At 32.2% G+C, this 13,896-nt stretch overlaps 2 protein-coding genes across 2 annotated transcripts; one reads left to right on the top strand and one right to left on the bottom strand.

Annotated features, from left to right (window-relative positions):
* Positions 1–1,747: 1,747 nt before the first annotated feature.
* On the top strand, positions 1,748–10,024 carry LOC134232540 (charged multivesicular body protein 1a-like). Its single transcript, XM_062714517.1, has 8 exons — positions 1,748–1,883; positions 3,625–3,644; positions 5,493–5,570; positions 6,768–6,914; positions 8,269–8,337; positions 8,489–8,548; positions 8,702–8,889; positions 9,030–10,024. Exons 1-8 carry the CDS (start codon positions 1,877–1,879, stop codon positions 9,049–9,051), a joined length of 591 nt encoding a protein of 196 aa, XP_062570501.1. The 5' UTR covers positions 1,748–1,876; the 3' UTR covers positions 9,052–10,024.
* Positions 10,025–10,146: 122 nt separating this feature from the next.
* LOC134232541 (small ribosomal subunit protein uS17m-like) lies at positions 10,147–13,154 on the bottom strand. Its single transcript, XM_062714518.1, has 2 exons — positions 12,888–13,154; positions 10,147–12,579 (listed from the first exon to the last, which is right to left on the bottom strand). The coding sequence occupies exons 1-2, from the start codon at positions 13,098–13,100 to the stop codon at positions 12,208–12,210; spliced, it is 585 nt and encodes a 194-aa protein (XP_062570502.1). The 5' UTR covers positions 13,101–13,154; the 3' UTR covers positions 10,147–12,207.
* Between the last annotated feature and the right edge of the window lie 742 nt (positions 13,155–13,896).

Here is a 13,896-nt window from a genome sequence, read left to right as displayed (position 1 = left end):
TCCCCGGGAAGAGGGTTTTCTTGGGGGGTTAATATCAGAAAAAATGGGGCTAGGTTATTTTGGGGGATCAAGCTAAAATGAAAACATTTGACAGAATAAAGCGCTATTTTATTTTGCATGCGTTGCACGCATCACTCCATAGTAAAATGATCGATTTCTCCATAGAGCGTTGCAAATAACAGGAGTATAAGGCGACGAATATCATTGTTATGCTGTTTAAACTTCTGTTATAAACGAACCATTTTCCTGAAAGATGGTTTTGATAGTCGAATATTAAAAAAAATTGTTTTATTCAATTCACGTGTTCATTATTTCAACTGACTAATTCAATTGAAATAATGAACCAAAAAAATGTATTTTCTTGCAAGAAATTTGGTTAAATTGCTAAAAAGGAAAATAAAGGATATTTATTGAAATAAAATGTGATAGCTTTCGCAACGAATGCAGTCATACTTTTTTTTTTTTACAAATAGATGAAAGTGAAGAGAACAATGTCTATGAATGTTAACAAAATAGTCAAGGGGAAGTACATGCGATATAGAAATAGTTATTTATCAAGTATCCTTCAAGTGTCCTTCATGTGGCTTTTTCTGTAGAACCAAAAAAGATTATTTATACAAAATATAAAAATTAATATCGAAATAAACAACATCCATATTGTGTTAAAAAAATTAAAGTGATGAAAAAATATTTATACGTGTTTCATCATGAATATTAACAAAATACTTAATTTTATATGCAGTCGGGGGTAATTCCTCTAAGAGTTTATCAACATACCATACGATTTTCTCTGCTAACTTTCGTTTTGGTGTGAGTGTGTTATTTTGTGTTTTCCTGGTACTTTTTCTTTGCAAACTACATTTTAGGGTTTTGTTTTATTGAATTCGAGTTTGTGTGTGTTTGTTTTTTAAGGAAGGTTTTAAATCATGCGGCTTATTCCGTAAAAGCGTAAAGAACGATAATTTGCGTTTTCGTGGTACTTTTCTTTCATAAGTACCCCGTGGGGATCCGGGTTAGAATAGGTCCTCAGTACCCCTTTGCTTGTCGTAAAAGGCGACTAAACGGGGCGGTCCTTCGGACGAGATCGTATAAACCGAGGCCCCGTGTCACAGCAGGTGTGGCACGATAAAGATCCCTCCCTGCTCAAAGGCCCTGAGTGCCGAGCATAGGACTAAATTTGCAGCCCTTCACCGGCAATGGTGACGTCTCCATATCAGTGAAATATTCTGGAGCGGGACGTAAAACAGTATACAATCAATCAATCAATCTTTCATAAGTATAATTGCATTTAAGGGTTTTGATTTCTTTTGTGTGCGTTTGTTTTTAAGGAGTTATAATATCATGCGGCTTATTCCGTAAAGGCGTAAAATACGATAATATTTGACTTCCTGGTACTTTTTATTGGCTAACTACATTTCTTTTGCTTTGTTTTTGTGAGTGAGTGTGTTTGTTATTATGATAGTTTAAAATCATGCGGCTTATTCCGTAAAAGCTTAAAGATCGATAATTTGCCATTTTCTGATAATGTTGCACTACCATTTATCTTTTCAAATACAGTTGAAGTACCCCAAAACTTATAAGCAACGCGTTGCAGATAACAGGATATAGCCTGAATTAGATTTATTATGTCATAATTTTATTACTCTGTCGGCTGGAGGAGATTCTTTGTTCTTACATGTGATGTTCTATAAATAGTATCCAATGTAAACAAAACTGTAAATTTTAGCCAATGAATAAAAAGAAGCATTTCGCTGCTGTAGAACAGTCGTCACTTCCGGTTTAGATTGCTCATTAGTTCCTGACTAAATTGAAAAAAGAAATATTTTGAAATAAACATTACAACAGAGAGTGCAGTGTTAAAGTAACATTGATCATCATGGATGGTAAGGCTCATGGACATATTTTCAAATATTCATTTTTTAAGTAATTTCCATAAATTGTAACAGACATACAATATCGTTCCTTGATAAAATTGATACGTTTCGAATTTTCTCTATGATGTAAACAAAGAGAATATTAATTATTTATCGTCTTTTAAAATCTGAGATAAAAGAGCGATAAAAAGGTTTCTAAACGATAAATTATTAGCTGATTAGATCCATATTTGTTCGTTGAAAAGACATGCTAAAAGAATCATATACTCATAATATTGTAGGTCCCTGTCAAATCAAAATTTAGACCTTCTTAAATCAGGAACCTTTATATAATATACTAGATGCAGAACTGTATCTCTCCCAAAAATATATTGACAGACCGGAGAGCTACAATGCCACCCATTGAAAAAACTGTATATTTATTGTGCACAAAAAAGTGCACTGTTTCTCGATTCATTTCCAGTCTTCACGAAAACTTTTCTGAGACACTAGCCAGTAGGGCTAGTGGATTTGACAGTATTACTAGCCCAAAGAAATTTTTAATAGACAACGAAAAAAAAAAAGAAATGAAATTGCAGAATTAACTGTTGTATCACCCTATTCCATTTAAATTTCATACTGAATTCATTTTCTTTTGTATTTCTTCTGCTTAATTATTTAGTTTCCCCTTAAATTAATTTGAACAAACAAGTTTTTTTTTTAAGCTTTTTGATAATTTACATGTATTGTACATTAGCCCCTTTTCTGGTCATTAGACTTCTCTTCCAAAGAAGTGATTTTTTTTTTCATATTAAATTTTCAGATACATTGTTATAAATTGGATAACAGTTAACATAGTTGACTCATGTAATCCTTTACTCTTCAATTAAATGAGTAAATCATAGTTAGGCCTAATTCAATGGGATTTCTGCATGTATTTACCGTAAAAGATCGAACAGAGGAAATTCGGATTAGAGAAAAAAGACGATCGTTTTTATGGAAAAATAAACTATTAAGTAGTGCTACGTGAGTTAGATGAGGCAGTTTTCTGAAGAATAGGACTACAGTGCTTTGATTTTATTTATTGGTTAAGATTTAAAAGCAAAAACTCTGAAAGTACCTGCTTACTTTTCTCTAGCCAGTCGGGCTACTTCTGAAACAATTTTTACTAGCCCAGACCAATTTTTACTAGCCTCGGGCGTCGGGCTAGTGAGTTTTCGTGAAGACTGCATTTCTGCACGTTGTTAGACTGTCATCTCAAAATATTACTAACCGTGTGTTCCTAACATATTATTTCACTTATTCCATGACAAAACATCCTTATCATTGTTGTAAATAGCCTTCCTGGCCCTGAAATTAAGATCATCGAAAATTTTGTCTATTTATACTGCCCTTTTGGTTTGCAAGATGCAAACCATTTCCAGCATCCCTCCTGCAGATGTCGAATACGAGATAGACGAGTATAGAATTTTTTTAAATATAATTTTTTTTACGATTAAGAATTTGGAAGAATTAATCCAGAACTAAGCGCAACTTTTAGAGCGCAATAAATATAGTTTTTACAATGGGTGGCACTGTAGCTCTCCGGTCTGTCAATATATTTTTTCGGAGAGCTACAGTTCTGCAGCTAATACTATACTATATACCTTAGAATATAGGTCCCTGCTAAAATGAGAGAAAGAGTGGTGTATGTGAATAAATCCTTTCATCATCTCTCTTTTTGTCATGATCATCTGTTCATGAAATATAAATTTGTTGTTTTTTTTTTCAGATACTCTTTTCCAGTTGAGAGTGAGTAGACATTCCTATCATAAAGAAAAATCATCTCTATTTTGATTATATACATATAGTCATGTGTGTTCACCTGCTTAATTATACATATATCATTATGGTCATTTAGCTGCAGAACTGTAGCTCTCTGCTTGAGAAAATTCAGACAGATAAAGCAGATCCAAGCGTTGTTAAAACCGATGATGTACGCCGACAATTTTTTTTTTTTTTTAATGCTTTATTTCCATGCTTTCAATACAACCATCAAATACATTTATCAAAATTGCACAGAAAATTTTTCACACCCACCCACTTTTGCACTTCACTCACCCTTACATCAACAATACATCAATTTTTGCAAATTTTTACACACTTTATATGGATAAAAAAGGGAACAAAAAGTATGCTACATTTCATCTAAATATGTTTTTTTTTTCAGAGGATTACATTTCCAACATAATTTTCCAGTGTGACCATGCAGACTCAAAATTTTCTGCAGTTAGATTTTTAACAGATATGTACTTTTCAACCTTATAATACATTTTTAAATGGGCAATCAGCCCATTTGAATTAGGCTTCTTCTCATTTTTTAAGCAGTGAAAAATGTACTGTTTAGCATATAAAATTACAAAATTTATGACATAGTTTGAATTTGACAAAGGTAACTCTCCAAAGATTACATTTTGAATATTAAAACCTACACGTTTTGATGTGTAATTGTAAATATGTAGACTAATGGTCATTCCAAATATGCAATGCATCTTTACACATGAACAGACTGTGCAATATGGTTTCACATTCATTGTGACAGAATGTACACATATCATTTTCTTTTATTTTAATTTTTTTAAGGTAATAATTTACAGGTAGTATTCTATGCAAGACATCTCTTAACTCCAAATCTTGAAATCCTTTTAGAAGCATTTCTGAATTCCATTTTGAAAAACCAATTGGCTTTACATTCTTTGTGTTAATACTTTTATAAATATCTTTTGAACATTTATCAATCAATATTAATCTTTTGTATAACAATGGCAAAAATGGACGCTGTAGCTTTGAGAAACCTACCCTAGAAAATTTTGTATCTTTTAGAAACTTTGAAATAGCACTTATAATGCTGTTATACTGCATAAAACATACATGATGAATGCTATGTTTTTCCACAAAATTCTCTCTAGATAAAAATGACCCATTGACGCCGACAATTTTTTGTCGCTACTTTAGGTATTTATTTGGTGTAGTTTAAGCTTTCTCTGGCTTTTAGAGTGGAATCCAATAATAATTCATATATTTGACTCTTATATTTGATACTTTGTTTACCTTTTAACGGTCCGAAACAGTCCTGTATATAGTTTTGAAATGTCGGTTTAAAAGAGTTCCATTTCAACGTCCGTAACCACAAACAGCCATTTGTTAGATGTTGAGAGGTAGGTTATTGATCAGGAATTAAAGTTGAATGTATGGTTAATTATTAAATACCATTTAAAATGATTTTCATACCTGGGGAAAGTAAAAAATGCACGAATTTCAAAAATACCCATAGTGAGCGACAAAAAATCGTTGGCGTAAATCGTCGGTTTTTACAATGCTTGGATCTGTAGCTCTCTGCTTTATCTGTCCAAATTTTCTCAAGCAGAGAGCTACAGTTCTGCAGCTAATGGTCATCGTGTATAAAACCACAGACAGTTTATGGCATTTAATATCTTGGATTTATATATATTATTGAAACATATACAACTGTATTTGAAAGTCAAGTTACAAAATACTAGTACATTGATGTATTTAATTTCCCTATAAATTTACTTTGTTTATTTTGATACCATGAGTATTTTGTAGTTCTATAGGAATTAAGATTGTTTTAAATTTTAGTTTACAAAAAAGCAACTTGAGAGGTTAGCTGCCAAATCTGAGAAAGAACAAAGAAAAGAAGAAGCCAAAATTAAGAAGGTACATAACTGATACATGTAAAATTTCAAAGCTTCCAGTGTTTTCAAAGAAGTACTTTAAATGTATGGGTGTACATACATTGTGAATGAGGGCACACACTATTTAACAATTTAAACATGATCAGCTTTAGGGCAATTGTATCTAGTTTTTTTAACAGTGACATGTATAAGTCAATCATTATTGGACAAGAAGCATTGCTAAATGCACTATGTTTACTACTATAATAAGTATGTTTACTTTATAATAACCAAACAATAGAAAATAAAAAAAGATGTAGCATGCATGGAATCAATTTTTTTTATTAAATATTTTTTTATTGATTGCACCTTGTGTGGGTTTGTGCAAAGTAATTCACTAACTGTGAAAGATTTTGGTAAATCTAGTTAATGCCTCTTTTAAACAATATACAATACAGCTCTTATGTACTTGTAAGATGATATTGATATAATAATGAAAATGATTTAATGACCCTCTCTATACACTGCACATTGAAGAATTCCAATGACATATTATCATGTGATTATGTTTATGCAGTAATGATCTGCTTTTGATTTTAAAATTTTACAAGTTAACAGTGTTTATTCAATTGTATTCAAGTATTTTCAGTTCATTATTGGAGAGAGGACATAAATAGACAGTGTCTGCTGTCCAATCCTGTTATGTTTATACATAATAAAATATTGTTAAAATTAATTTTTAGAGTAGAACGAGACAAAGGAATAGAATGAGTCTTTCGAATGTGTTTTTCGTCATTTAAATAGGCAAAAATAATTTCCATTTCTCATTACTTGATTGTCCTTGAACATTTTTCATATGAGAAAATGACAGGTATCTTATTTCAAATAAAAATTAAATAGAACAATTGTATATTTCCACCTGTATAAGATATGATTTTCTCATTTAAGATGAACTTCAACACAACTTATTTCATGGGGAAATTAACCTGCGCACATATATATATTTTTTGGGGGGGGGAGGGGATTTCCATTTTCACCTCCTCTCCCCCTCTCCCCCCCCCCCCCCCCAAAAAAAAAAAATTGGATGTATATTACTGTAAAAAGTGGGGAGGGGATCAAATTTTGTTTCATTTCATATAGATTTGATAGTAAAACATGTTAAGAAAAAATGGGATGGGGGCATAGATTTGACTGCTATAATTTATAACTAGAAGGTATATTAAGTTTATTGTGTCTTTAGGCAATATCCCAGAAAAACTTAGAGGGAGCAAGAATCTATGCAGAGAATGCCATTAGGAAGAAGAATGAAGGTCTGAATTATCTACGGTTTGCAGCTCGTGTTGATGGAGTGGCTGCCAGAGTCCAGACTGCTGTAGCAATGAAAGGAGTGAGTAGTTTTTAGCTGTACTGGTCAGAGACCAGAAGAGCTTATGCGATAGTAATGCGTCCGGCGTCCGTCCGTCCGTCTGTCTGTCTGTAAACAATTTTTCAAAATGCTACTTCTACAGTTTTGGTCTGATTTCAATATAACTTGGCACACAAGTAGACTACACTAAGATACATAATTCTATGCATCGATTTTTGATTTCGATGAACGGTGTTGCCATGGTTACTAAAAATTTAGAAATTTCTGTGAAATGCTTTCAAAATGCTACTCCTCCTACAGTTTTGGTCGGATATCAGTATAACTCTGCACACAAGTAGACCACACTAAGATACATAATTCTGTGCATCGGTTTTTGATTTCGTTGAACGGTGTTGCCATGGTTACTAAAAATAGAAATTTCTGTGAAATTCTTTCAAAATGCTACTCCTCCTACAGTTTCAATATAACTTGGCACACAAGTAGACTGCACTAAGATACATAATTCTGTGCATCAGTTTTTGATTTCGTTGAACAGTGTTGCCATGGTTACTAAAAATAGAAATTTCTGTGAAATGCTTTCAAAATGCTACTCCTTCTACAGTTTTGGTCCGATTTCAATATAACTTGGCACACAAGTAGACTACACTAAGATACACAATTCTGTATATTAATTTTTGACTTCTATGAACGTTGTTGTCATGGTTACTAAAAAAAGAAACTTCTGTGAAATACTTTCAAAATACTACCCCTCCTACAGTTTTGGTCGGATTTCAATATAACTTGGCACACAAGTAGACTACACTATGATACATAATTCTGTGCACCGGTTTTTAATTTGATGAGCGGCAAGGATCTTTTTTCTATTTATTGCTGTTTTAAAGTTTCAAGTCCCAGCTGCTACTTTTCTCTTCCTTTGTTTTAAGTATAAACCAGTAGAGCTACAGTCTCGACAGAGACTTCTGGTTTTAAATAATATCAGTATGTTAGCTGTAAACAGAGTATATATGTGTGTGTAGATGCTGGTTAGAGTGGGTTTTATGTCAATTAATAACATTAAGGGATAAGCCACTAGTAAAAGAATCTAACAAAGATGGGTGATGAAAACTGCTAGTTACTCTCAATTTAACTATAATTAAAAAAAAGTTCAGTTTTGTAGTATCATTTGGCTGGGGCAAGAAAAAAAATCAATAACATGAAAAATGACAAAACAAAAAACTTTAAAATCATATGTTGTGTGGCGTTTTTTTTTTTTTTTTTACATCTTTGAAAATTGAGCCTGGTTACAAGTGACTGATGAGTTATTATTGCTGTGTATATATTTGTCATTTAGTTAAATATAAGTGGTGTTCATTGGTGTCCTTATTTATATTTTCAGATCACAAAACAAATGGAAGGAGTTACAAAGGCATTAGACAAAGCCATGTCAGCAATGGATTTGGAAAAGGTTAGAAAAATGTAGATAAAGTTATCATATGAATAAGTAAACTTAAATAGAAATGTAAAGAAATTCTCCGTTTTGAGGTCACCTTTTAGTTTAAGTTTTCCCTCTGTAAATCAAAATTGAAATTACATGTGGATACATTTTCAACACATAGGTTGAACAAGTTATGCAGAAATTTGAGAGGCAGTTTGAAGACATTGATGTTAGGACTTCTGTAAGTACCATCATGAACAATTCATTTCTTTAAATCAAAGCATCATGAAAATACAGCAAGTAATATTTTGCATCACACTCTAAAAGCTTTCAAAATTTTTGTGTATATTCAAATTTTGCAAACACATATGAAATTGAACATTTTTACCTCTAGACATTGGAGAATTCCATGAGTGCTGCCACCACACTATCCACTCCTCAGGATCAGGTGGAGAGTCTAATGCAACAGATCGCTGCCGAGAATGATCTTGATATCACAGACCAGCTTAAGGAGCTCAACCCCACGACGGCCTCCATACGAGAGGACGGGGAGAGGAAAAAGGAGGACGATCTATCCAGAAGGTGTGTTTGTCTATTTATCTTTAATTCTTGTTATGGAACCGTTTCCATTCAAAACAGTACAGTTCATTACAGATTATTGGAATGAATATATCTGTATGTGTAAATGTACTTCATGTAATTTTTTTTGTTTCTTTTTGCAGGTTACAAGCTCTTCGAAATTGATCTTCCTATACTTTCTACGATTTTATAACTATCACAGTATACTAAAGAGTTAATGACAAAGAAAAGAACTGTTAATTGTGAAAGATAATGATAGCAGTAAGGAGTGCTGAGAGTTAAGAAGGAACCCCAATTCGAGGATTACTAAGTACCGGTAGTCTGGTAGCTACATAATATACCCTCTCCAGTTTTCCTTTCTACTGCAATTTTTTTGTACTTGACTTAAAGTGAAATTCTTTCAGATGTAATGAATTTCTACATTTGATTTACATCATGGGCAAGAGAATCGGAAAGTAGAATAAAAAATATTTTATTTAAGCATGTTAAGATTAGTTGAAAAATTTAAGAAAAGAAGGAAAAACACAAAAATATTTTTAATGCATGTATATTATGTGATCTTTCATAATAGATTTTTTATGGTTCAGGTATATATATAACAAATAATTTGTACACGTAAGAGCAAACCAATTATGCTGAAAGGAAATTCAATAGTTTTAAATTAAACAATCCACTTCTACATGTATATCTTCAAATTTTTTGTTGAAAAATCCTATTTTGATTCCCATTACATTTTGTATAAGATACACACAAATTCTATGAACTGTTTGAGTTAGAGACTACCGCAAAGTTTGAGAGAATGCTGATTGAGATTCATACAGATGATCTGGCCTGGGGGCCATAAAACTTAGACAAGCTCACTTTTGATCTCAGTCTCACTTTTTTCAAAGGAATTTATAATACCGGGTAGTAGAAAAGTGAGACCAAGATCAAAAATGAGCTCGTCTAGGTTTTTATGGCTCTCGGGCCTGCTCATACATGTATTAATACATTGCTTACAAAATGCCAAGGCATGGAATTTAATTTGCATTGCCAAAGCCTGAAAACAAATGTTTAAGATTTTTTGTTGTTGTTGAAATATGTAATTTGATTGTTTTATAATTTATACCTGTATATAAAATAAAATATTATAACTGAACTTTTTTTGCACCTTGTTAATTAAATGAATAAAGTGGCAATTTTAATGTCTCCTGGTCCTTGTACATGTAGACTTAGGTTTAATCAGGAAATTGAAAGTAATAAAATTAACACAAGAGATCATATTCATCATGTAACTTCATGTTGATTTAATATTTTAAACATATACCAAGTTAATTTTTCTTACATTCAGTATACTTTACTGATTTGCAAGGGTGCAAATATTTTGAGATAATTTTTTTTTTAGCTACTACCAAGTAGGTTGAATTAATCAAATTAACAATTCCCACTATACTGTAATCTGCTTTAATCAGTATCTAAAGGGTTTTAAGAAAGTTCATTACACATTTCTTTTTCATTTTTGAAAAGAAATACAATGAGAAGATATTTAACCAGAAGTCTCTGTCGAGACTGTAGCTCTACTGGTTTATACTTAAAACAAAGGAAGAGAAAAGTAGCAGTTGGGACTTGAGACTTTAAATCAGCAATAAATAGAAAAATGATCCTTGCCACTCATCAAAATAAAAACCAATGCACAGAATTATGAATCTTAGTATAGTCTACTTGTGTGCCAAGTTATACTGAAATCAGACCAAAACTGCAGGAGGAGTAGCATTTTGAAAGAATTTCACAGAAATTTCTATTTTTAGTAACCATGGCAACATGTTCATTGAAATCAAAAACCGATGCACAGAATTATGTATCTTAGTGTAGTCTACTTGTTTGCCAAGTTATATCAAAATTAGACCAAAACTGTAGGAGGAGTAGCATTTTGAAAGAATTTCACAGAAATTTCTATTTTTAGTAACCACGGCAACACCGTTTATCGAAATCAAAAACCGATGCACAGAATTATGTATCTTAGTGTAGTTTACTTGTGTGCCAAGTTATACTGAAATCGGACCAAATCTGTAGGAGGAGTAGCATTTTGAAAGAATTTCAAAGAAATTTCTATTTTTAGTAACCAAGGGAACACCGTTCATCGAAATCAAAAACTGATGCACAGAATTACGTATCTTAGTATAGTCTACTTGTGTGCCAAGTTATAATGAAATTAGACCAAAACTGTAGGAGGAGTAGCATTTTGAAAGAATTTCACAGAAATTTCTATTTTTAGTAACCACGGCAACACCGTTCATCGAAATCAAAAACCGATGCATAGAATTATGTATCTTAGTGTAGTCTACTTGTGTGCCAAGTTATATTGAAATCAGACCAAAACTGTAGGAGGAGTAGCATAAAGAATTTCACAGAAATTTCTATTTTTAGTAACCACGGCAACACCGTTCATTGAAATCAAAAACCGATGCACAAAATTATGTATCTTAGTGTAGTCTACTTGTGTGCCAAGTTATACTGAAATCAGACCAAAACTGTAGGAGGAGTAGCATTTTGAAAAATTGTTTACAGACAGACAGACGGACGGACGACGGACGCATTACTATCGCATAAGCTCTTCTGGTCTCTGACCAGTAGAGCTAAAAATTGTGATAATACATGTTCACAGAGTCCATTCTTGCTCTGATAAGGTTTTAACTGTATTTTGATTAATCAAAAAGGGGAGGACAGGTTTTAAAACAGATCAGAGATCAGAATAACCAGGGATGCTGAATATTTGTTGCATATTATTAAGCACACAGGTCAATAAACCCTTTCAAATACCAAGCAAAATTTATCAGGTCAGTGAAGAATTTTAATATGATAAACCTGTTCTTTTGAAAAGTGATTAATCTTACTTATACCTAAACTCATCAGTTTTGTATGATACAAGAGAATCTGTGAAGAAACAAAAGTGAATTTTCTTACATTTTCAAACGGAATGACCAGCATTTCTGCCATATGGGTGCTTTAAAGATGCTTATATGTATTTACATATGGAAGAAAAAAAACCCAATAACTTCCTGCTAGAAATGAAATGCTGAAAATATAAAGCACAATCTTCTGAATTTGTCAGACTGAAAAAATCTGTTTAGTGAAAAATTACCTTGACATTTTTAAAAATATTTCACTGTGGAACGAACTTTCTTGACACCCCTTAAATACACCTGAGATTTTTGGCATAATGCAAAGCAAAATAAAACATTGGGTCAATGCAAACAAATTCTATCTACTGTTTCATTTTTTGGGTAATGATAAATACATGGCATGATTTTTAAACATTTATTATTTACATGTCAATAAGCACTATAATTCTGTTTCTCCATCAAAATTATCACCCTCTTCAAAAGTCCTTTCCAGACTTTTCTTATCTAACTCTCGCCCAAGCTCCAACAATCTCATCTGTTGAATCATTGTATTGTCCATTACATTGTCTTGCCACTTTTCTGGGTAATTTCCAATGTGATCCGTCCTTGTTGGGTCAACGTACTCTAATCCTCGAACTCCACGTCCAGTTACTGGGCAGATCATTTCACCGAGTTGGTGCAAGTACTTGTACACTTCAAACTTCACACGTGGTGTATATGGTTCGTTCAATAGACGAATAAGTACAAGATCTCCTATTTTGGCTTTTAAATCCTTTTCAAGCACCCAGTAATCATATCTGGTGTAATAATACTGAAAGAAAGAGGAATTTGACAAACAAATAAAACACTGTATTGGTGTTTAAATAAATTAAATGTAAGAATGTAAATGAATGTGTAACAATAACCATTGTAACTACAAACGATACTTTCATGATCTTGGGAAAAGATTTTTTAAAATCATTTGCATCAAATTCCCTAAACCAGAATGTGATCCCAGAGGAAATTCGGTCTAAGTAGCATGGTCTTAATGTAAGTTATGATTCCTTTTAACAATTTATAATTCCTAATGTATTGTTTTTTTCAGACGATTTACTCAAAATATAAAGAATAAATATTTACCTTTGTTATGTAATTATCAAGCCTCATCCTTAAAACACGCACTTTCAATGTTTCGGGTGCTCCGACACTTCTTTTCATGACTGTCCCTGCATAAATCGGTTTTGTTGGCCTCTCTGGTACTCTAATTTCAGCACCCTGTTGTATCAATATACTCTTAGGCAGTTTTTTGTAACATCTAAGTTTTTCTTTGGCAAAATTTAACCTCAAAGGCATTTTCAAACGAAATTATTTTTTTCTACTGCAACATCGGATGTTTAAATTGAACAATAAAATACAAAATGTATCAGCTCAAAACCAAAGTTTCCGTAATGTATGAGCCTAACGTGAAACGCCAACAAAACAAATAAAAAGAGCAAACAAACAAAATAAATCAGGAAACTTACCAAAAAAAAAGAAAACCATCAAAAATTAAATTGGTTTAAATAATGAGCAAGTATTTTGGCGTTCACTTTGACCTTTTTATGTAAAACTCATTTTCAATACACATAATCGATCCATTAAACTATTTGTTGATAGATCTATATTGCCATTATTAGTGAGAGATACAATGAAGCGCATTGAAGTGGTAAAATTTTCTATTTGGATGAAACGTTCTGAGTCATGTTTTGAACGTCAATTATAACATAACGACACGCAGATTTCTTTAGAAAAGAGAAAGAAATATTCGTCGTAATGTTTTAGGACACCACACTTTCCGCGACAAACAACATGAGTTACACTGAAATGAAGATTTTTTAATTAGAAAAAGCTATATATAGATTCCCCGCTTCTGTAAAACACGCATTAAAACGAAATTGTACATAATTATGACTTTATCATGTTTATTGGAGTTAGCATAACATGTATCAGTCGAACACGTGCTTACTCGGTGTTTTTGTAGACCATCAATTTGATTGGCTATTATATTTATGGAATACCTGTTCTACAGGTATTCGATTGAATCATTTGACCGATTTTTCCTTTCTAAAGAAATGGGCGTATCTAAAGATAGCTCAAAACGTTCCATCCA

This window comes from Saccostrea cucullata, unplaced genomic scaffold, assembly GCF_032062105.1.
Source record: "Saccostrea cucullata isolate Sc308-1 unplaced genomic scaffold, CSIRO_AGI_Scuc_v1 ctg60, whole genome shotgun sequence".
NCBI lineage: Eukaryota > Metazoa > Mollusca > Bivalvia > Ostreida > Ostreidae > Saccostrea > Saccostrea cuccullata.
Note: the sequence above shows the minus strand (reverse complement) of the source record. Positions and strands in the feature narration are given on the sequence as shown.

Excerpts from the sequence above, each read along its gene's own strand:
- LOC134232540 (XM_062714517.1), top strand. Across the intron at positions 3,645-5,492 it reads ATACTCTTTTCCAGTTGAGA|TTTACAAAAAAGCAACTTGA; the intron begins GTGAGTAGACAT and ends TTTAAATTTTAG. Across the intron at positions 8,890-9,029 it reads GAGGACGATCTATCCAGAAG|GTTACAAGCTCTTCGAAATT; the intron begins GTGTGTTTGTCT and ends TTCTTTTTGCAG.
- LOC134232541 (XM_062714518.1), bottom strand. The coding sequence starts at position 13,100 with ATGCCTTTGAGGTTAAATTTTGCCAAAGAAAAACTTAGATGTTACAAA. Across the intron at positions 12,580-12,887 it reads TTGATAATTACATAACAAAG|TATTATTACACCAGATATGA; the intron begins GTAAATATTTAT and ends TCTTTCTTTCAG.